The sequence below is a fragment of the Biomphalaria glabrata genome, chromosome 10 (assembly GCF_947242115.1).
Source record: "Biomphalaria glabrata chromosome 10, xgBioGlab47.1, whole genome shotgun sequence".
In the NCBI taxonomy this organism is placed as follows: domain Eukaryota; kingdom Metazoa; phylum Mollusca; class Gastropoda; family Planorbidae; genus Biomphalaria; species Biomphalaria glabrata.
Genome location: NC_074720.1, coordinates 17,050,611 through 17,072,592, shown reverse-complemented (window position 1 = coordinate 17,072,592; position 21,982 = coordinate 17,050,611). Strand labels below are relative to the sequence as shown.

General features: G+C 33.8%; 2 protein-coding genes across 2 annotated transcripts in view; one reads left to right on the top strand and one right to left on the bottom strand.

Annotated features, from left to right (window-relative positions):
• The first annotated feature begins 2,596 nt into the window (after positions 1-2,596).
• On the top strand, positions 2,597-10,193 carry LOC106054457 (inactive hydroxysteroid dehydrogenase-like protein 1). The gene is made up of 7 exons (XM_056043847.1): positions 2,597-2,969; positions 4,939-5,061; positions 5,173-5,289; positions 6,899-7,002; positions 7,135-7,251; positions 7,904-8,131; positions 8,733-10,193. The coding sequence occupies exons 1-7, from the start codon at positions 2,732-2,734 to the stop codon at positions 8,880-8,882; spliced, it is 1,077 nt and encodes a 358-aa protein (XP_055899822.1). The 5' UTR covers positions 2,597-2,731; the 3' UTR covers positions 8,883-10,193.
• The window catches only part of LOC106054458 (uncharacterized), a 27,766-nt gene continuing 15,320 nt past the window's right edge, over positions 9,537-21,982 (bottom strand). Inside the window, exons 19-34 of the mRNA XM_056043846.1 lie at positions 20,757-20,903; positions 20,420-20,612; positions 19,817-19,921; positions 19,493-19,571; positions 19,026-19,143; positions 18,497-18,577; positions 18,060-18,169; positions 17,863-17,976; positions 17,562-17,723; positions 15,655-15,783; positions 14,718-14,848; positions 14,024-14,158; positions 13,152-13,275; positions 12,167-12,263; positions 11,873-11,980; positions 9,537-10,710 (exon numbers count right to left, since the gene is read on the bottom strand). Of these exons, the coding sequence (XP_055899821.1) occupies positions 10,637-10,710; positions 11,873-11,980; positions 12,167-12,263; positions 13,152-13,275; positions 14,024-14,158; positions 14,718-14,848; positions 15,655-15,783; positions 17,562-17,723; positions 17,863-17,976; positions 18,060-18,169; positions 18,497-18,577; positions 19,026-19,143; positions 19,493-19,571; positions 19,817-19,921; positions 20,420-20,612; positions 20,757-20,903 (1,907 nt within the window). The 3' untranslated portion in view covers positions 9,537-10,636. The remainder of the gene's footprint in view (positions 10,711-11,872; positions 11,981-12,166; positions 12,264-13,151; positions 13,276-14,023; positions 14,159-14,717; positions 14,849-15,654; positions 15,784-17,561; positions 17,724-17,862; positions 17,977-18,059; positions 18,170-18,496; positions 18,578-19,025; positions 19,144-19,492; positions 19,572-19,816; positions 19,922-20,419; positions 20,613-20,756; positions 20,904-21,982) is intronic.

Genomic DNA, 21,982 nt, shown 5'->3' with positions numbered 1-21,982 from the left:
CGCTCCTGATGGCGCCTGAGTTGATCTTCGTAGTACTTACGCGGGGGGGGGGGGGGGGGGCACCTCTGTTACGCCATCCTCCTTTAAGCTCGCTAAGGAAGATCGGGATAAGTGTCTGGCCGCCCAGTGCAGCTGTAGAATTGTTTGCATGACAGATCAAACGTGGCAGCAGCCTCATCAAACTCCTAGATGGAAAGTTGAAGCTCCTGTTCGGTGTGAGCAAAAAGGGCACAACTGTCCGCAAAGAGCATTTCAGTAGCAATCATCTCTTAATTTTTTTTTAATTTTTTTTTTACGGGAGAGCAGAAGCCGTATGTTAAATATGCTGCATTCGTTGTTGAATTTGATGTAGGCTAGGTGACTTCAAACAGGCGTCGCCTCATTTTATTTAGCATTGCTTCAAAGAATACTGCACACTATTCTCTTTAGAGAAGTGAGCCAATAGGTCACCATTTTATCAGTTTTGACCATCATGCATTCAATTGCTTTCACACACCATGTTATTAGTTCTTAGACAATGACGTCCGTGTAATGCCTATTCAGATGCGGCCCCATCTAACATTAGCCTATTTAGAGTTGTGTTGCCAAAACTATGGTCAGCGGGTCAATATCTATCCCGTGACGAGTAGATATCCGATCCATCGAATTTTCTGACCACAGTGGCTAACAAGAAAAAAAAAGGTTATATTAAGTGTAATTGTAAATTGTATCAATTAGCTTGGATCGGCCAAGTAACTAAATTTGTAATAGATCTAGATTCTAGAGTAACAATAATAAATCTGCGCGATTAGAAATATTTTTAACAATTATTTTTGTTTAGCGAAATTTCATGCTTTTAGGTTTCCCACTGCGCCATGACCCCATCACTTGTCTGAACCAGTTTGGAAAAAAAGGTGGGGAGAAGAGGGTATCTGTGTGAATGTTAACGTGATCAGTTTTTAAATGCATACAAAAATACAACTTGAATTTTAACTCAATGTTCAAGTCTCCTCAAGGGGACTTATTCATATATATAGGCCTAATTTACTGACACATCTGTCAAGTAGGATTTCATTCCCTTGTTCGATACCAAAAAATATATTAAATTAGCAATAGTTTATTATTATTATTATATTAGAAACAAACGAGTATTCATTCTCTGGCGCTGCCAGGGCCGAGTTTCGAAAAGAGAAACAAAATTCATCGTAGCCCCTTTAACAGTTTCCACAGAGGAATTTTCTGGTGATGTGGCAGGTCTGCAGCAGTACCGCCTCAACGAGGATGTTCCTAGGAATGTTAAGGGCCTTGAAGGTATCTGTGATGTCAATTTTTAGGTCAGAATAGGCCTATCCCTGTACAGCAGATGCTCAGTAGACTCGAGAACCTCTTGTGGTGAGTATTTGTAATAAAGAGGAGTATCCTTATTATTATTATTATTATTATTACTGTTATTATAATTATTATTGATTCTTGTTTTGTCGGGTACAAGAAATAATTGTGCAAAATTTCAACTTGATCCGAAATTGGATGTGGGAGAAATAGCGTGTAGGCTACACATTTTTTACCAGATACACAGACAGAGTGAGTTGATACATGGAACTCTCAATGAAGGTCAATCCAAGTGGCTCTCGGAGTAAATTTCTTCTTTGGCATCCTCATCGATTTTTCAAATTGGTATAGTGCGCGAAAAAGATGCGCGACGGCACTCTGATCATAAAATCTCGAAGCTGGTGTTCCATTAGTATAGTTCCATGGTTGATATAAGCTTTGTAATAAAGCCAGGCGATATGGGCTGTGAGGCGCGTGCCAAAAGGTATATATCCCGAATAGGTAGGGTAGGCCTACCACTGATAGAGAATGTCTGACTTAAAAGTAAAGTCGCCATCATACATAAAAAATTAAACCAAAACCATAATCTTCAAATACAATAAGAAAACCTAATAAGATACTCAGAAAGACACAAAGCTAAAGGCATATTTCTTGTTCCATATGCTGGGATTCTTCTTCTTCTTCATCGTTCTCATTGTTATGTTGGAGTGTTCATATGACTAGACCAATACATGAGATGAACTGCGCAGTGGTTTCCAAATCAGGGAGCTCTCCATATAGTTTTCTTTCTATTGGGGTGATTTGGGGCCAAAGTCTTATACGGGGCTCTTGGTAGAGAGAGCAGTTTTGGAGGACGTGGTCGGCATTTTCTGGTGATACTCCACATGGGCAGATTTCACTGGTTCCAATTTTGAGCTTCCGGAACATGTGTTATCGCATTCTGTTGTGTCCGGTCCTGAGTCGAAAGATTAGATGTTTGTACAAATTCTCCTTCCCGGGTGCTATTAGAGCAAGGAATGGATTGCCTGAGTGACCGAGTCAACCAGGAAAACCAATGACTTTGCAGAATTTAAGTCATTAACATTTATGACTAGATTGACCTAGGGACACGCGTAGAACGTAATCATCTTTTTTTTTTTTTTTTAAGTAACGTCTGAATTTTATAAGATAAGATCTAGACATCTAGATTCTAAGTAGCAAAAAGGCGAAACTTTTTTTCCCATTCAATGACTTTCTTTACGTTGAACTTTAACCCGATGACCTACAAAAAAAAATAAAAAAAAATACCAAAATTTTGAGTCTGATTCGGGGAAAGTGTAGATAGATAATCTATTTCAGCATTAGATTAGTCGATTCAGAGTTAGACTAAATTATATCTAGATCTAGTCTCTATCTATGGTGCTAGATCTATTCTAGTTTGAACATGGCGTCTACTTTGTCTTTGCATACTTCTATTGATAGCTTTCATTTTTTGTGGCGTCAAATAGAAAATGAAGTTTACAATAGCTTCACAGGTCTTCGAGACAAGTTTGCAATTTTAGGTGCTTGGTATGCAACGAGGAAAACAGTGGGGATAATCTATTGTTTTGTAGATGCTGTTCGCATTCATTTCTTTAGTGGAATGAAAGTAAACTGGATAGAAAAGTACGGACCATGGGCTGGTAAGCGTACAGTTTGATCGAAATCTTTATTATAAATAATATAGATCTAACTGATTAGTCGATCATTAGTAGATCTAAGATTATAATAAAATTTTATATTATATAGAATAGTTCAATAGATCTAGACCTCTATTAGTATTATGTCTAGCTCTATAGTCTATAGTGACTATAGTATAGACACCTCTGGGTCCTCTCCTCTATAATCTAGATGTTAATAATTATTATATAGATCTCTATGCATTTCAATATTAATATTTATATTAAAATGGTATTGACAGTATAGAGGGACTTCTTATGGTCCGACAGTTACGCTGGGCAGGGCACGCATCCCGTATAGGGGACAAATGTATACCAACAGCAGTCTTTTTTGGTGAGCAAAAAGGTGGTCGACGTATCAGAGGTGCCCCACGGAAACATTTAAAGACCAGCTTAGGTGTCAACTTGCCGTAGCTGACATAGAACAAAGCACCTGGTTGCGTTGCTTCAGAACGAGACAGCTGGAGGTCACTCACAAAGGCCGCCTGGATACACATTTGAGTCCAAAAGAAAATATGCTGTCGTGGACAGACATTGACGGTGAAAAGAAAATCTTAATCGACCACCGGCGGACAATGGTTATGTTTTCCTTGGAAGTGGCAAAATATGTAGGTCACAGCTGGGGCTACATAGCCACCGGAAATACATTAATCTTCAGACTCGACGACAAGCCTTATTATTATTAGATAATATATCTATAGATACAGATAGTCTAGATCTAGTATAGATTCTATTATAGATATATATATATTAGAGACAGTAATAGTCTAGGTTCACTGAGTTTGTTTTTAAAATGTCAGTTGATTGAATGTGAACAACAATGTAAAGTCCAAATGAAGTCAAGCCATAGTTTCATCCGCCATCACTGAAACTGAGATAAAGTCTGTTTAGGGTGAGAGCTAAACTTAAGGTCTACCTAGTCCCTGTAAAACCCTCTAATAGCTAGTCTAGAGGAAGTCAGGAATGAAGCAACCTAGACTCTTCACCTTGCTTCTGTGTGAACGTGCAGACTTGAGTTACACAATGTTTTGATGTGTTGCCTCAGTCAAGGCTCAGTCACTTTCATTTCTGGACTGGAACTATAAAGCCACTAAAGGCTGTGCATCCTTGGAATTCTTTCATGTTCCTATTATGTTGCCAACAAATGAAGACAGCACCCCAAGTGGAATAGCTACATGGAATTTGGCGACTTTTGTTTCCTTTATTTTTTTGTTTTATTGAAGAAGGGGGTTTTAACAGCAAAACCCCTTGGAGGGGGGATTTTAAACTCCCCATGGCTGTGCTTGGGCAAGTGATGGTTTAACATTCAAATCTCAGCTACAAAAAAAAAAGTCTCAAGGATCCCCCCTCCCTTTTTTTTTTCAGGTGGTGGGTTGATCCAGAACCACAAGAACCCCACAATCTCTTCTATGAGCTAAGACTGATCACTTTTACAAAATAATTTCATGTTTGTTTGTAACTAACAAGCAAGGTCAAATACAATTTAGACTAATGGAAATTTGTTAAAATCAAGATTTTTGTACTATTGATGGCATTTTTACAATAAAATTCTAATATTTTTTATTTCAACCTGATATACATTGAAGGAAATAAAATTTCTTTCTAGATTTTGTTTTCTGCAACTTAAAAGATTGTTATAGAATCTAAATGTCATGACCTTAATACATATCACTACCCATAGATTGAATAGACGTGTGTGACAACTTAGACATCTTTTCTGACAACTTTGTGAGACATGTTAAAGTGACAACTTTGTGAGACATTTATGTGGCAACTTTGTGAGACTTAGTGGGACATATTTATGTGACAAATTAATGGGACATATTTATGTGATAACTCAGTGATACTAGTCAATGTAAGTCATGCCAAGCATATTTTATTGTAATTTTTTATATTAAGCTTATCAGTTTATGATTTTCATTTCTTTATCCAGTTATCACAGGAAGCAGTGAAGGCATTGGTTACTCTTATGCTTATGAATTAGCCCAGCGAGGACTGAATGTGGTACTTATAAGCCGAAATGAAAGGAAGCTGCAAAAAGCTAAAGCCCAGATTGGTAATACTAAATACAAACAGAAAGAAAAATAAGAATGTGTGTTTTGTGGTACATTTGGGTTTAAATAAGTATAAAGATATTCTAAGATTGTGTTGTTATTTTGTTGAACAGAACTAGATTGTAAAGTGCAAGTGGAGTATATTGTAGCAGACTTCTCTGATGAAAACCAGACAGAACTGTACAGTAACATTGGCAAAAAATTATCTGACAAAGAAATAGGCTTGCTTGGTAAGTTTAAAGCAAACCTCTAAGGACAGCGTAGATTGTATTGAAATACTGGAAAATCTTTTTGTTTTCTATAATCCATGGTGATCTTTGTGTATTCAACAATGCCATACTTTTGATTCCAAATAATGATCAGTCTATCTGCAAGTACAAATAAAAACTTCATTGAAATCTGCCATTTCAATTTTATTTAAAGGGAAACTCTGATAGTTTTTCAAATTTTAGTTATTGACATATTTAAATTCTGCATAAAAAGTTGTAATAGTAAACATTATATCATTTTTTATTTAAATGCTCGGAAAATTTTATATTTAATAAATTAGACAGAAAATTCTTCACGCCCCCAAAAAAACGGGGTTCTGCGAGATGTTTTTAGTTTTTAAAAACGTGACGTCACAAGGGTGCTGGCTAAATTTAGATCTAGACCTTATAATATATAACCGATAAACTCTCTAGTCTAGATCTAGACCTATCGGATCGCATTTATTGTTACGCTTCACAGCTAGATCTAGTCTCCACTTTGATTTATAATCGGTCATTGTTTATAAATAATATTCTAGATCTACTTGAAGAAAATTAAATATTGTTCTTCAGCTTGTTGCAGTAGTTCCAATCACAAAGATAAAATCAGCAAGTATGCTGATACAGAAATTAGTGTCTCTTTTCATTTGTTTCCAAGAGATGAAGTTTTAAAGGGAAAATGGGAAAAATTTAATCGCCTGAAGAGCAAATATTTTACAAAGGCATTAGCTAATTCCTGTTTATGCTCAAACCATTTTGAGAGAAGCTGATTCAGCAACTTCATTGCTGTGGAAATGTGATTTTAAAAAAATTGAAGTTAATACCAGGTGCAGTACCAACAATACATTGGATTTCCAGGCCAAAGAATTCAATTAATGATACTACTGAGATATTTTAAACAACTGAAGTTCATAAATATAAATGAATCAGATCTGTGAGCTAGAAATTTACTACGAATACTAGATCTACTATTAAATTTCTTATTTAATAAGTAGATCTATCGTCTACGAAACTCAATTCCAACTTTTTAACTTTTGACCTTGGGGCTGTGTCTCGCCGGCTGAGCCAGCCTCAAGCTCTTTCATCACTTTTTCCATGTCAACCAATGTTAGGTCAAAACGGCACAAAAAAATCATAATTTTCTTACTGTCAAACATACAGTCATAATTTATACACCATTAGAAATTTCTTTTAAAGTATTTTAATGATGTACTAACGAAAATTTTTTTTATCAAAGATAATTTTTTTTTCGCCTCCCTATCTATAGGATTTGAGTTTACACTCGTGACGTCACACGAAATTCAGTGAAAATCTGACTGTTTTGGATGCGCAGAAAAATTATGTCACAAAAACATCAATTACTAAGTTATTCTTGCAAATAAAAAAAAAAAGAATAATATATTCATTATCTATAAATCAAAACACATATTATATCAAAAATTGTCAAAACCATCGGAGTTTCCCTTTAATAGTACTCAGATTCTAAATGCTCAGTAAGACTTTTTAGTAAACAGAATTTGTTAATCTTGTAATAATGCTAAAATATATCTTAAACTACATTTCTTACACACATTTTTTAATTCGATTTCAGTTAACAATGTTGGAGTGATGTATGATTATCCTGATGTTTTATTGAATGTTGCAACTCAGAAAATCTGGCAACTTATACATGTTAACATTGGAGCTGCCACTTTGGTAAAAAAAGAAAATCTTTTGTATATTTACTTTAGACCATGTAGTGGGTTTAATTTCTTTGATAGATAAAATATTTTTCAGTTATTAGCCTGAAATATTACTGAAACATTTTAACTTGACTTTGCTTTATAGATGACACATATGCTGCTTCCTGATTTGGTCAAAAGAAAAAAAGGGGGTGTGGTTGTCATATCTTCTGGCTCCTCCACTCAGATAACTCCTCAGATGACTGTGTACTCAGCTACTAAGGTAAGGGACATCATCTTGAACTTTCTTTGAACATTATTTGTATCTTTTAAAAAATGCTTTTAATTTATGTTTCTAGTATTTTTTGTTAGTTACAAGGTGTGCCACTGAGAAAAGAAAAACAAAAGAATATTAACCTATTACAAAGAAAAACAAAAGAATATCAGCCTATTTCAAAGAAAAACAAAAGAATATTAACCTATTTCAAAGAAAAACAAAAGAATATCAGCCTATTTCAAAGAAAAAACAAAAGAATATTAACCTATTTCAAAGAAAAACAAGAATATTAACCTATTTCAAAGAAAAACAAAAGAATATTAACCTATTTCAAAGAAAAACAAAAGAATATTAACCTACCTATAAGAGAGAGGTCCTGGCAATGTGAATATAAATGAGATATTCAATCCCTTTTGATTTCCTTGTTCAAATAAAATGGTTTCCCAATCTTCACACTAGTCTAACATTTGTTGAGTTACTACATCTTGTTATATGTTTGTTGTTTAACAAACTCAGGTGCAGCTTATTAGAAGCATATTAAGATACCTGAACAGATACCATACACTGAATCATCATCTGGTGAACATAGTACAGTTTACCAATTGAAGATTGTTTTATTATTTTTTCATTAAAAATGTTTGTATTTTTCCATGCACAGCGTTATTTGGATTATTTTATTCATGGATTGGCTTATGAGTATCGCAACTCTGGAGTTGTCTTTCAATGCTTGATTCCATTCTACACAGCCACAAGAATGACTGGCTATAGTGAGAGGCTGTCCAACACAAGTGTAATGATCCCTGATGCTGCAAGGTATGCCAAAAGTGCTGTGAAGACATTAGGAAGATCTGCTTGTACCACTGGATACTTCCCTCACACCCTTCAGGTAATAGTCTCTCAACTATATTTTAGTGCAAGGAAAGCGGAATAGAATCAAATCTCCAGAGAAATAAATAACCTCAGTGGCATCTCTTTGTTAAATTGTAATTATTATTCTTTTTGCAATTTGTGTTTAATTGTTAACCCTCATTAACGGTGGGCCACGGAAACAGATGACCTTTACATCATCTGCCTTACAGATCACAAGGTCTGAATGGGAAATTTACTTGAATTGTTTATTTATTTTTCACCATGCTATTTGTGATAATTTCAAAATATTTTGTTAAAATTGAATTGTAATCTCAGTGCTGTGCAAAATAAATTACAAATAAATTGGTGACAATGTCAATTATGGATAAATTAATTAATTTAATTAGTACTTACAATCACATGGTACCAATATGCATCAATAAACTGATAGTACTGTATGAATTAGTTTAGTTATTTAACTGAGAGTAATTAAATTAGTTCATTTATAGTATTAGTATGCATTGCTTTACTGGCAGTACTAATATAATTTGGTTTACTGAGAATCTGTCTGATGATGGTACTAATGTTTTTTTTCTATTGCATATTTTTACTCAAATGTTGATTTCTCTCTGAACTAGTTATGGATCTCTAGAGCTGTGCCTCTGTGGTTGTGGATGTGGACCTCAGAAAAACTGAACAATTCATTGAGAAGAGAGGCTCTATCTCGTCAGTCAAAGAAATCCCTCAAGTTCACATCAGGAGAGATGGGAACATCCTTTGATAGCTAGAATCTAAGGTGTTTTATTTATTGACTAGTCTATTGAACATATTTTAAACTGTTAAATGTAGGATATACAAATTATAGCAGCATTAGAACATTTCAACACTTAATTTATTGAATGTACTTTTACTGTATGTTGATGTAATATTTGTACATCTCATGCAACAGCAAGGAAGCCTGCTAACTTAAATTATAATAAAATATATATTAAAAAAGGAGTATAATGTTTTTTTCATTAACTGATTATTTGATCAAACTGTGAAGTAGGTTTTACTATCTTTCGAATATTCAATTATCAAATATTTTTATGCAAATATTTATTAATGAACCAAGTGTTTTATATATTATATATAAATATATATATATCTTCCTGTTTGTGATTTAAAAACAGCCAGGAGATATTCTGAGGACCGGTATGACTTTTTACCCTTATACTCTACTGGCTTTTCATCATTAATAAAAAAAAATACTAATTGTAAACTTAAAAAACGTATTTATTTGAGCCATTATCACATTCAAGTCTACTCAACTTTTTCTATGCTTTTGATATGAAAATAAGTTTAATGTACAGTTTACTGCATTTAAACTCTCAAATTCATCCTATTCACAATAATCATTTTCTTCCATCTTGTACACAATAAATGTGTTAAGTTCAGTAACATTGTCTTTTTTTTTTTTTTTTTTTTTAAACCATCTCTGCATTATGGGATTTTGTGTATATATTGCTAAATCTTTGAATTATCAAAGAGGCATGATAAGTGGCAGCAAAAGTACTTGACAATACACAAAATTTGATGATAAGCCATGACATGTATCCAGCTGAAGGTTATACTTTGATAAGAAATAACCATGACATTAATTTGGTTCCTATCTTGCTTTCATTATATAAAACAATAAACAAAATCTATGATTTTTATTGATGCAAAAGCATTAGATTTTTTTTTGTTCTTATTGATAGCTTAGAAAAATAAAAGGACAATAGTATGATATAAGATTCAGAAGGACTAGCCAATAAGTACATGAAATATACAATTGTATCATTGTAAATGTTCATTTATTATCAAAACTAAACTATATAAAAGTTTTGTTTCATTTAATTTCACGGGAACAAATATCACCTCAATCTTCAGAATCGAAGATAATGCCATTAATATATCAACCGAACATATAAACAATGAATATTTCATTGATACTCAATACTGAGTTTCTCAAAAAATGGATGTATAATATTTAGAACATCACCTGAACAACATGGTAGATTATATCAATGAGAGGGCAATAAATGCCTCAATTAATAAATCTACAGCAAAAAAAAAAACATTTTTTATGGCAAATTTCAACATTGGTTAGACAAAGTCAAACTTATTGTCAGAAATGGGGGAGGCTTCAATTACTATTACTTGCAAACAAAATATTTCTCTGTCCCACTTGAAGGTTAAGTCTATCCCCAAGAGTTAAATTTAATAAATGAAAAGAAAAATGGCACGTAAAAAGAATAATTGTTGTTTAAGTCTTCATTCTTCAAAGCAATAGAAAAAAGGAAAAAAATCTTGCAATAAATATTCTTAATTCTAAGTAATATAAATATAATACTTTAACACTGCATATTTAAACAATATTCTATAACATAATATACATAAATGTTAAAAACATTCCTTACAATAAAGAAAAAAACACAAATGCAGATAAACAGTAGGTAGGGGATGGACAAGTCTACTGTTTCAAAAAAAGTAATTTTGGTTTAAACCAGTTCTCTCTTAACTAATTTCCTAAAGAGTACTTAGTAATATCATTCAGACAAGCTTGTTGGATATTTTCAACAGTTGCAGGAGCATCTGAGGATAAGTGATCATAAATTTAGTTGAGACAGAGAATTCAAATAATTTTGGCTTACATTTTAAATGGGTACTTGTAGATGAATATTTACGGGTATATATATTTATTTATTTATTAATTTTGGAGCATTAAAAAAGTTGAAAGCAAATAAAATTGAAAGTGAACTTCTATAATGTTTGAACCAAAAAAGAGTTGTTATACTTTTATTCAGAATTAAACAATGTAGATATAAGTATTGCAGTATAATGAAGTTGATTTAAACTACTATTTAGTCTTGAATGACTAAAGTAAAATCACTGTATTATATCTAAAGATAACATCATAAGGGTGGCTGCCTGGTCGTGCGGTTTGCTCGCTGGACTGTCGTTCGGATTTGTCGAGGGTTCAAACCCTGCCCGCTCCCATCCCCCGTCGTCCTGCGGGAGGTTTGGACTAGGAAGTAAACTATCTTCAACTCTGAAGGAACATCCGAATTATGTAAAACATTTTACAAACATCTACATTTAGAAAATAAACTCCTTTTTATGCAAAAATAAATTATTTTTAAAAAAAGGTAATTACTGACTTATCATCAATATTTTTTTATAAATATTTACTGTATTTACGCGCACGTAACCCTCGCATGTATATATTCCGCACAAATTACAAAATAAATAAAAATAATCATACAACCCACACCCTTATATACCCCATTTGTTGTGGAAAGCGTGACTTGCACTAAACTACAGGTACAGTACATTAAGTTGTTACTCATCAGACATCTGTCCCTCGAGACGCAATTATGCTCCAGTTGTTCCAACAAGGGATATATAAAGTGCAAACACACCAGAGCAATAAAATACTAGGCTCATATCTGTACACAGCAAACTATAGGGCTAAAAAAATCTTCATTGGTTTTGTATCTTATTGATTAAGCAAAATCACTATATTAATAATAAGGCATGACATCACCTACATCTTAGGCTACTGAGAAAACTTGTGGATCCAATGTTTAACATATACATAAAGTTTAATAAAGTATCACAGGTGAAAAATAATTAAGTTGGTGACATGAAAATTTCAATAATGTATTGAACACGGAAATCAAAACACTTTTAAACAGCCACTGCTTAGACACTTTAAAGTTATGAAAAAGTACATCGAATATATCCAAGTACTTACTGAACTGGAACCATCCTTCACTACCCACTTCTAGTCGAGCTGCTTCCACGGCACGTTTCAATGCCAACATTGGGCATGTTCCTTGTGCAACTGGAACCTCACCAACAGCTGTCAAATTGAATTACACATTTGGTTTACAATTTCTTTTAAGTAATACATGAGATTTCCTCAATGGAACTCTTCAACAATTAAAAGCACAAAGCTGATAAATAGAGTAAAACCACTAGTAACATCATCTTAATAAAATATTTGTTTAAAGAAGGATTTAGACCATTTTTGGTTTCAATTATTTACCTTTTGATCTCAAAATGCCCATTGGATTTGGTGCATTCCGCATAAACTTGACATTAAATTTGATTGGCAAGTCTTTGGGTAATGGAGGCTTGTAAGTCTAAAACATAAGCCAAAAAAACAAAATTTGTTAGTCAAAAGCATATTGCATAAGTTGTTTTGAAATGACCTTGGATGTTTTAATCCTTAAGTTTTCCTTTGTTGCTATTTTATTTTAGACTCATATACAATTATTTCAAAAAGCACTAATTGACAATTAAGGATATGATAAAAAATATACAGTAACAATTAAATTTAAAAAATTCATCTGTATTTTTCCAGTTATCTTAAGCAACAAGAAGCATCATCTGAACTTGTAATGGAAGAAATACTTAGATATGCCATAATTCAATGTGGAGAGAAATAAAACAGGAAATCACAGGCATGTAAATATATAATTTGTTATTTTTTATTTTACATGTGGAAAATGTCTCCTCTCTCTTTTTTGCTAACAAAGTTTACACTTTTTATTAACTAGACAGTATTGAAGGACTCCATGTAAATACAGGAAACAAGACTTACTTCCCCTACTAAGGGTTTCTGGTTGAGGAATGGAAGAAATGCACCCAAAATGTTCATAATGAAAAAGAAAAATGGGAAGACGCAGCAGTATCAGACGGATATATTTAATCCTATAATTATGTAAATCAAGGCTAATAATTCACCCACATTGCAGGGAAAAAAGAAGATTCAGGGAACAATTTTGGTGTGTGTAGAATTATTTTCAATTTTTTTCATATAACATGCTGCTTGTTTTGTAAAGAATGTATAAATATATTTGTTTCTTTCTAAATCGTTCTTCTATATTTTTGAAATCCTTCATTTCTTTCATTCAGACATGTATGTCACAACTGGGACACTGCATAGCCATATGAAATACTGCACTCCTCATTTATCTTCAGACAAGAAGACAAGCCTTAATATTATAGTTTCTAAACCTGATGCCTACCCAAGTTCCATCAGTTAATGCTCGTCCAGTCAATGAATCAAATGTCATACCCTCCAGAAGGAATAGACCACAGCCAAGGAGGAAACCACCTTCCAGCTGACCAAGATCAAGTTCTGGGTTCAAGCTACACTCAGAAAAAAAGAAATTTGAAACAAGTGAATTACTTGGATATGATGCTTTTCAGATTTGTTTACTAAATCCCATTATTTACTTTCTCTCTAAATCATGTTTTTAAAAAAAAAAACTTAATGGCACAGCCACATCAAGAGATCATCAGGAAAAAGAAATAAAAAAGGAAAGCGGTGAAGGGGGTATCTGGGTGATCGCTTTTTAAATGCATTTATAAAAAAAAGATGAACAACCTGAATTCTAATTCAAGGGCTAAAGCCTCTTCAGCTCCTCAAGCTAACATACTAACCACTATGCAAGGGAACTACTTATGAAACTAGAAGGTTTTAAACTTATCTATTGTTAATTTCAAACTTTTCACTCTACAAAGTATAAAAATTGGACTAATTCTACTTATACCACCTTATCATTCAAGTACCATTTCTTTCCCTTATTCAAGATACCAAACAAAATAATAGATTACCAATAATTATATAATAATTGGTTAATTTTTTAATTAATTCTTGTGTTGTCAGATAAAAGAAATAATTGTGCTAAATTTCAGCATGATTCGAGATTGGGTGTGGGAGAACTAACGTGTACACATTTTTTACCAGACAGATAGAGTGAGTTGATTGATAAGCTTTGTAAAAAAAACTTAATGGTAGAGAAATGGTCAAGTAAACTTTTGTTGTGCCTATCCAAGAGACTGTAACTTACCAAAACTAAAATATTACTAGTACATTTAGAAAATAACCAATTACCTAATGCCACAGTCATATAGAAAGTCAACTTGAGTGATTTGATATTGACCAGTCAGAACATCTAGCTCCACCTCTGAGCAGCTGGCACACCAGCAGTTGTAGTCGTAGGCTTTGGACTTATCATTAGTAGTGTTCCTAAAGAAAGTAATCAACATAATGTTGTTATCATCAAAGCATGCCAAATACATTGAAAGGCTTTACTGTGATAAACTTTTACAATTTACAAACTTAAAGAAAATCTTTCTTAAAAACGTCTTTCTGAGTACTACAATGAAAATATAGATGAACTTGTACAAATCTTTTTAGCATCATCTAATGGATATAAGTCGGCACTGTGGCAGAGTGGTAGAGCATTTGGCTTGCAAACCGGAGAGTCCTGGGTTTGAATCCTGGTGAAGACAGAGATTTTTAATTTCGTGATCTTTAGAATGCCTATGAGTCCACCCAGCTCTAATGGGTACCTGACATTAGTTGGTCATTATGCTGGCCACATGACACTCTCGTTAACCATGGGCCACAGAAATAGATGACCTTTACATCATTTGCCCTATAAGCTGCATGGTCTGAAAGGGGAACCTATTACCTCTATTGAGTTACACTAACACAATGGATGATAAACATGTTTGTAAAGTTATAATGATCTAATGATTTATTTTGAAGACAAAATACCTACAAAGGTAGCATGTCAACTCACAAATAAGAAGCAGTCAGGTCTACAGTGTCTTTAAAGCACTGTGTCACAATTTCCTCCCATGTTGGATTGACCAGCTTTGCCTTGACTGGAGCCATGCGAGCCAGCAATGTATCACAACATTCCATGATGGCCTGAAGTGAGTTTTTATTATTGTTGGATTTCAATTCAAAGTTGAAAAACATTTCTTCTTAATAAACAACTTGTAAACATTTGAGTTTGTGTTTTTAATTACTAATTTTGTTGCTATATTAAATGTAAATTGTCTTCAATCATTGCTAATTAGCATTTGTCTCCCTTTACAAATATAAAATTGAATGTTTATTGTTATAGGTGTTGAGTTATCTGAGGAGAAAAGTTACAGGTCCTATCTGATTACAATGTATATTCTGCCTAGCCCAAGGACCAATTCAGTAGCACACAAAGAGAGAAAGGTTTAAATCTCTCTTATGTAGTTTGGGATGGCTTCAGATTCTGAAACACTTTCAACTAATGACATAGCTGTCAAAGCACACAGCTGTCAAAGCACATAGCTGTCAAAGATGGTGGTTATATCTCATTTAAAAGTGATCCACAATGCGATGTGGATAAACATATTATGTATGAAATGTATTCTTAGAATTCAATGCATAGTATATTTTTACAAGAACTTGCAGTTCAATATATACAGAAGTTTTCAGAATTGGAATTTCAATTTGGACAGTGTGACATAATGTCAATTAGAATATTATAAAACATTTAATTCTGTACACATATTGAATGATATTTTTTGTCTACATTACATGAATGTGTATTTAGTGAAATAAAATGTACTTTTGATTTCTTGTATGGATGAATAAAGTTGAGTGCAGTTAAAATTTAATTATAAAAATATATAATACAATTTAAATTTAAAAAAAAGCTTTTCAGAACTAAGATGACAAAAAAATGAAAAACTAACCGCACAAATTAATTCTGAAGACACAGTTCCAGCAGTCCAAGCTGTGTTAGCACTCACAAAAGAATTAGTCTTTTTTATTTTAATTTTCTCCATAGGGATTCCAAATTTATAAGCACAAACTTGTATTGCCTGGTGCAAAATAGAACATTGATAACTACAGTTAATCTCAAACATAAAAATAATCTTAAATAAGAGACTCTTCCCTAGAGATACATTTTTAGGGGATACATTAAACAATGTACCCTCCGTTCAGACCTTGCGATCTATAGGGCAAAAGACGTAATGTTCAGCTGTTTCTTTGGCTGATGTTCATGTGGCCAGCACAATGACCAACTTTTTTACTTTCCTCAACTAATGTCAGGTACCTTCTTAGTTCTTAGGTCCTCCCGCGCCGTTCGGCGCATTGGGCGGCAAGCTGTCTCCATAATGATCTGTCACTGGCAATGTCTGAAGCCTCCTCCCACCTGGTGTCCACTGTTCTGAGGTCCTCCATGAAGGTGTGTCGCCAGGTAATACGAGGACGTCCCTGTTTGCGCTTTCCTCGTTTTGGCTTCCATGTTATCGCAACTCTTGGTGTGCGTAATTCATTTTGACGTAGAACATGTCCCGCAAACCTCATGCGACGCTCAGTCACAACCTCATCAAGTGTTCTACTCCCAGTTCAGCATAGGATTTCCTTGTTTGAGATCCGGTCTGTGTAACTGACTCCCAAAATCCGTCTCAGCCATCTCTGTTGAGCCACATTTAGTCTATTCTCAATTTTGACAGATGACTTCCACGTCTCACATGCATATGTAGCAGTTGGAATGACGATTGTGTTGAGAAGGTGTATTTTTGTCTCGAGTCCAATGGCTTGGCTAGTCCAAATAGGCTGCAGCCTTTGGAAAATGCTCCCTGCCTTTCCTATTCGGCACGCTACATCATGGTAAGCATCTCCATCATTTGTTATGATGCTGCCAAGGTACGTGAACTTGTCCAGCTCTTCAAGCTTTGACTCGCCAAGTCTGACGGGGACACCCTTTGCCTTATATCCCACTTGCATAATTTTAGTCTTATCCAAGTTTATGCGGAGGCCAATTTTGGGTGCCTCTCTGTTTAGGCTCTCCGTCATTTCTTGAATGCATTTATTTGTAGCCCCGAGTATTGCAACATCATCAGCAAAGTCCAAGTCCGTCAATCGGAGTTGATCATGCCATGGAATACCAAAGGCAGTCTGGTTCATTGATCTCCTCATTATGTAGTCGATGGCTAGGAGGAAAAGGAAGGGAGATAAGATGCACCCCTGTCTCACACCTGTCTCGATTGTAAAAAACTCTGTTGTTCCCTCTTCTGTTTTAATGCAGCAACTAGACTGACTGTAAAGGTGTCATAGGATCTGGACGAATTTTTCTAGGATACCGTATTCTCTAACTATTTTCCATAGTGATTCTCGGTGGACACTATCAAACGCTTTTTTGAAGTCCACGAAACTGATCGTTAGCCGTTGTTGATACTCCAGACTTTGTTCTATGATATTTCGTAAAACGAAAATCTGCTCTGTACATGATCTGCCTCTTCGGAAACCTGCTTGTTCTTCTCTGAGCCTTTCATCTACAGACTGTTGAAGCCGTCTCAACAAAACAGTGCTGAAAACTTTGCCTGGGACAGAGAATGACTGATCTCTTAAATCTCTGTTGGCGAACTTCAAAAGTCCCAGAGGACTGGCAAAAGGGAGTAATTGTAAAGCTTCCAAAAAAGGGCAACTTGGCAGACTGCAACAACTGGAGGGGGGGGGGGGTCAGGTACCTAGCGGTCACTAAGCTATTGAGATACATTCTTATGCAATCATCAAAATATTTTCTATGAAAACAATATTACAGTTAACTATATTAATTATCATTTAGGTTAGTGCTATTGGAATCACAAACCTTTGTATTGATGCCTTGACCCATGTCTATTCCACTATGTCCAATGGAAACACTAGCATCTCCATGGTGTATGACCACTAGGGCACTGTGGGGCATCCCTTTCCAGCCTAAGCTGTAGCGACTTGGCATCACATGCAGACCTCTCTTCTTCCAACGGTTGGCCTGTTTGAGGAACACCCAACAATTGATAAATAATAAACAATTCTTAGATAAATTGTTGTTAATAAGCATAGATTATTATGTTATGAACTGCATTAAAAGACCTTTCCCAATTCAAAGTAAAGTAAAAAGATTTATTTACCTGATTAAAGTCATTCACAGCCTTAAGTCTAGCAGCATAATTAATGTCACTTTCCAGCTGGGCTACCAGACTGCCAATCAGACAATTGTTTAATACCATACCATTCAATGTTGTCTGTAGACAAAGCAATAGTTTAGTCAAACTTCTTCAGTTATATACAAATGTATAGTTTAATACACTAAAATTTTAAAAAATACCTGTCCTTCTTGAAAGAGATTAACTTTTCTGACTTCTAGGTGATCCTTCTTTAAGTAAGTAGCAACATGGTCAATGAAATTTTCCATAGCAAATATTGCTGGGGCTGAGCCTGGAGATATTTTAAAATAATATTAGACATTAGAATCATGTGGATCATTAATTAGAATATGTGAATTATATAATTATCTTCTTATTTGAATAAATATCTGTAATTAACAGAAGAAATTAAATCACTGATCTGCCATAGTACAGTGTTAAGTAAGTAGCCCTCTCAAAAAGTTTTATATAAATATAATTATTAAATCTTGTGAGTAAACAAGAATATTTCTTGCAGATTATCTTTGTTAAAATAAATAAATATATGCATTAATAAATAAATATATGCATAAATAAATATAGATCAAGAAATAATAAAAGAAAGCTCTGAAGTCCTTACCTGGAGCCCTGACAGATGTTGCAACTGGTTTGTTTGTTTTACAAGGTTGAACACTCCAAGACCAGTTTGGGCAAAAATAAGCTTCAGAAGGAATGAAAGAATTTGCATTACACATCAATATAAATCAAATAGAATTCAACAATCTCTTTATCAACAACAGATGGGGACATTATGGAAGCACTGTGTTAGGTGATCTAAACATCATTTGGTAAGAAAGTCAAACTCCCACAATATACAAGTTGAAAGGGACAGCATTGAAACAAAAACACTTTACATTCTTAAGTAGATGCCTTGTATTCTATAACTGATGAATTGGGAATGTTTTAAAATTTAAAGAAATGAAAAAAAAAATCAATAATTTTTAGGATTTAAACTAAGGAAATACTATTTAAGAGCTCCAGTTTCAATGCCAAAATATGCTAGTAAATCTGGTTAGTTTTGACAGTATGTGATACTTAATTGAGAGGCCGGGGAAAATAAAATAACCACTTTATCAAGTGTATGTGCTAGTAACTTGCTCATCACTTACCACTATCAATCCAAAGTTGTGTGTACTCATTCCCATCAGCATTGATAAAAACTGGCCCTGCATCACTGTATGCTGAGGCAATGATGGCTAAAATTTTGCCATTGTCATCAAAACCAATCTGTTTATGATTTTCAAAAATTCTTTTATTTATCAGAGATAAAGACTTTTAGATGTCTTTTTTCTAGTTCATCTAGTTCATGATTTATATGCATTTTGGAGACACATGCTAGTTGATTACTAACATATGGACCATCTAGAGGACAGAATGACTGAACAGCATGCATACTGCAAGACCAGGCAGCCAGTAAAAACTTTGTTAACTGGTATAACAATAACAGTAGGTCATAACATAATGTAAATTATATCAGAGAGCTACTGAATGAAACATTTCTTATACCTCATATTGATAAATGTATGAACCATTTCTTATACCTCATATTGATAAATGAATGAAACATTTCTTATACCTCATATTGATATATATAGTAAGTCCTTTTGCCTTGAAATCTCATGTTGGTGTGTAGATCCAGATTCATCAGTACAGGACTATAAAAAAGAAATATTATAAGTCATTCATTTAACTAACATTTTCTTAGTCCATTTTAATCTACAGACATATTGGTAAAAGTTGAAATTCAAACACACTTATTTTCACTTCGTGGTACTAGATTTGCACTTGTAATTTTACTAAAATTAATTTTTTGAAGAACATCTTCTATTAGCATTTTTCTTTCTCATGAAAAATATTTTCACATTATACAGAGAACTGTTAAATCTAGGTACTAACAAACCTTCTGGTCAGGTGAGCAGCAACTGCACACATTCCAGCCACAGGCATATTGTAAAAAACTTTGCCACCAAAGGCTCCACCAAGTCTAGGAGTCTCAATAGTCACACTGTTGTTGGTGAAAACAAAATATTGTAAACATTTCTTTATTATATAGCACAGTTATATTTTTTTGTAAAGGAATATTAACAGAAGTATGTTAAAAGTATTGGTGCCTTTGACACAAATAGATCATAATCAAACAGGACAGCATAGGCCGCCTCAGGGAAGAAAATAATAAATAAGGTAAGGAAACTTGTAGCCTGCAATTTATATTTGCTTTCTGTACACAAGGCAAGTGTCTTTACACTGGCAAGGAGGTTTGGGGGGAGGGGGGGGGGGGGGGAATTCTTGGCTACTTAAAAAAAAATGTATTATGCTCTTTTCTTTCAGATTTCTAAAACTCAGCAAAATAATACTGTTGCTTTTTGGAACATTTGGTAGCGCAGTGACCAAAGGGACTCAATTAATATATAAATGCAGTGTACTGTAATCTAGTTTCTATATAGATTTTTGAAGTTAATCTAAGTCTTAGTAAAAACAAGTCAAAGAACAAAGTGTATTTTGCCTTGATTCAGAGACTCCAAGAACCTGCGAAACTGTTTCACTGGTACCATCCTGCCATTGTGTGGTGGTGATGACCTCCATCCCTCCAGTGTCTGACGGGATACAGAAAGCTGCTTGGTTTTCAAGATGAAAATTATACTGGTCAGTGCTGTGAACAGTTCCACTAACTCTGTGAGGGGCAGCAGCCATTGCACCTGTGTTTATATAACGCATTATGTCAGCTAAACACACAAAGTACAAAAATAAGCATGAAAACTATCTTAAAATGTTTGGCTTGTTTAAACATTTTCTTGCTAATCTCATTAAAAAAAAAAGAGAGAAAAAAAGTTCCTACTTACTGGCTGCATCTCCTTTAGTGATGGTATCAAGCTTTTTAAAGAATGATTTTTTTTGGATAGCTTCTTCCAAGCTTGTAATAGCAGGCTGGATATCAGTGTAAGAAACTTGCACACCATACAATGCACTTCGAGCTGTAACTTCATCCTCTGCACCAGAGAATATAATACACAAGGAGAATGTACGTGAATGTACATACTTATATATACTATATCTAGACTGGACATAGAGATTTTTTAACACTACAAAAAATGTAATGAAAATTTTTTTAAAGTTGAAACAAGTTTTTTTTCAACCCTAATCTATGTAACATATAAGTTAGTTTATAGATCTAGATCTACTAATTGAACATCAAAAATAAGAGTACTCTCGTCTCATTATTATTATTTTGCAATTTTTAGATACATAATCTAGAAAGATCTAGGTAATCAATCTATTTAAATGTACATAAGATGATTAAAATCAACAGACATGAATTATTTCTAGGATTTTTGAAACATTATCTCAATGGAAACTAATGGGAAATGGCTTTGTTTCAAATATTAGCGACAATATATAGTTATGTGATTAATAGCCCATTCTAAAGAAAATCCAAGAAATGATTTTGCATTATTTCTAAAGTTTGAAAACTAAAGATCTTTACTTTTCTAAGGCAGAAAAGATTGACTGGGGGCAACTTCCATTAGAGCTTGAAAAAGAGTTACGTACATAAAAATATATATATATATAGGTCTGTGAATGGATCAATGACAGGTAAGAATTAGTTTCCGGTTTCCAGTCTAGATATAATATATAAGTCTATGGTACAGGTCATAGGCATCAATGTATGAACTATACACTTAAGATCTATTTGTTCTTGATATAGGCTAGACATTGAGCTTTTTAGTGTATATATAAATATATATATCATTATATTTTAATAAAATACTCTGAAAGACACAAAGATAAAGGCACATTCCTCGTCCCATATGCTAGGACAAATTTGTACAAATACTCCTTCTTCCCTAGTGCTATTAGAGCATGGAATGGGTTGCCTGAGCTAGCCAGGAAAACCAGTGGCTTGGCAGAATTTAAGTCATTGGTTAATATGCATGACGCGTAGGACATAATCATCTTCTTTTTTGAAGTAACGTCTGTATTATATAAGATATATATATATGTCTGTAGTGGGTCTACTGGAGACTTTCAAACATGGCAGAAAACCTAAAAATAGCCAGCTTCTTAGTGT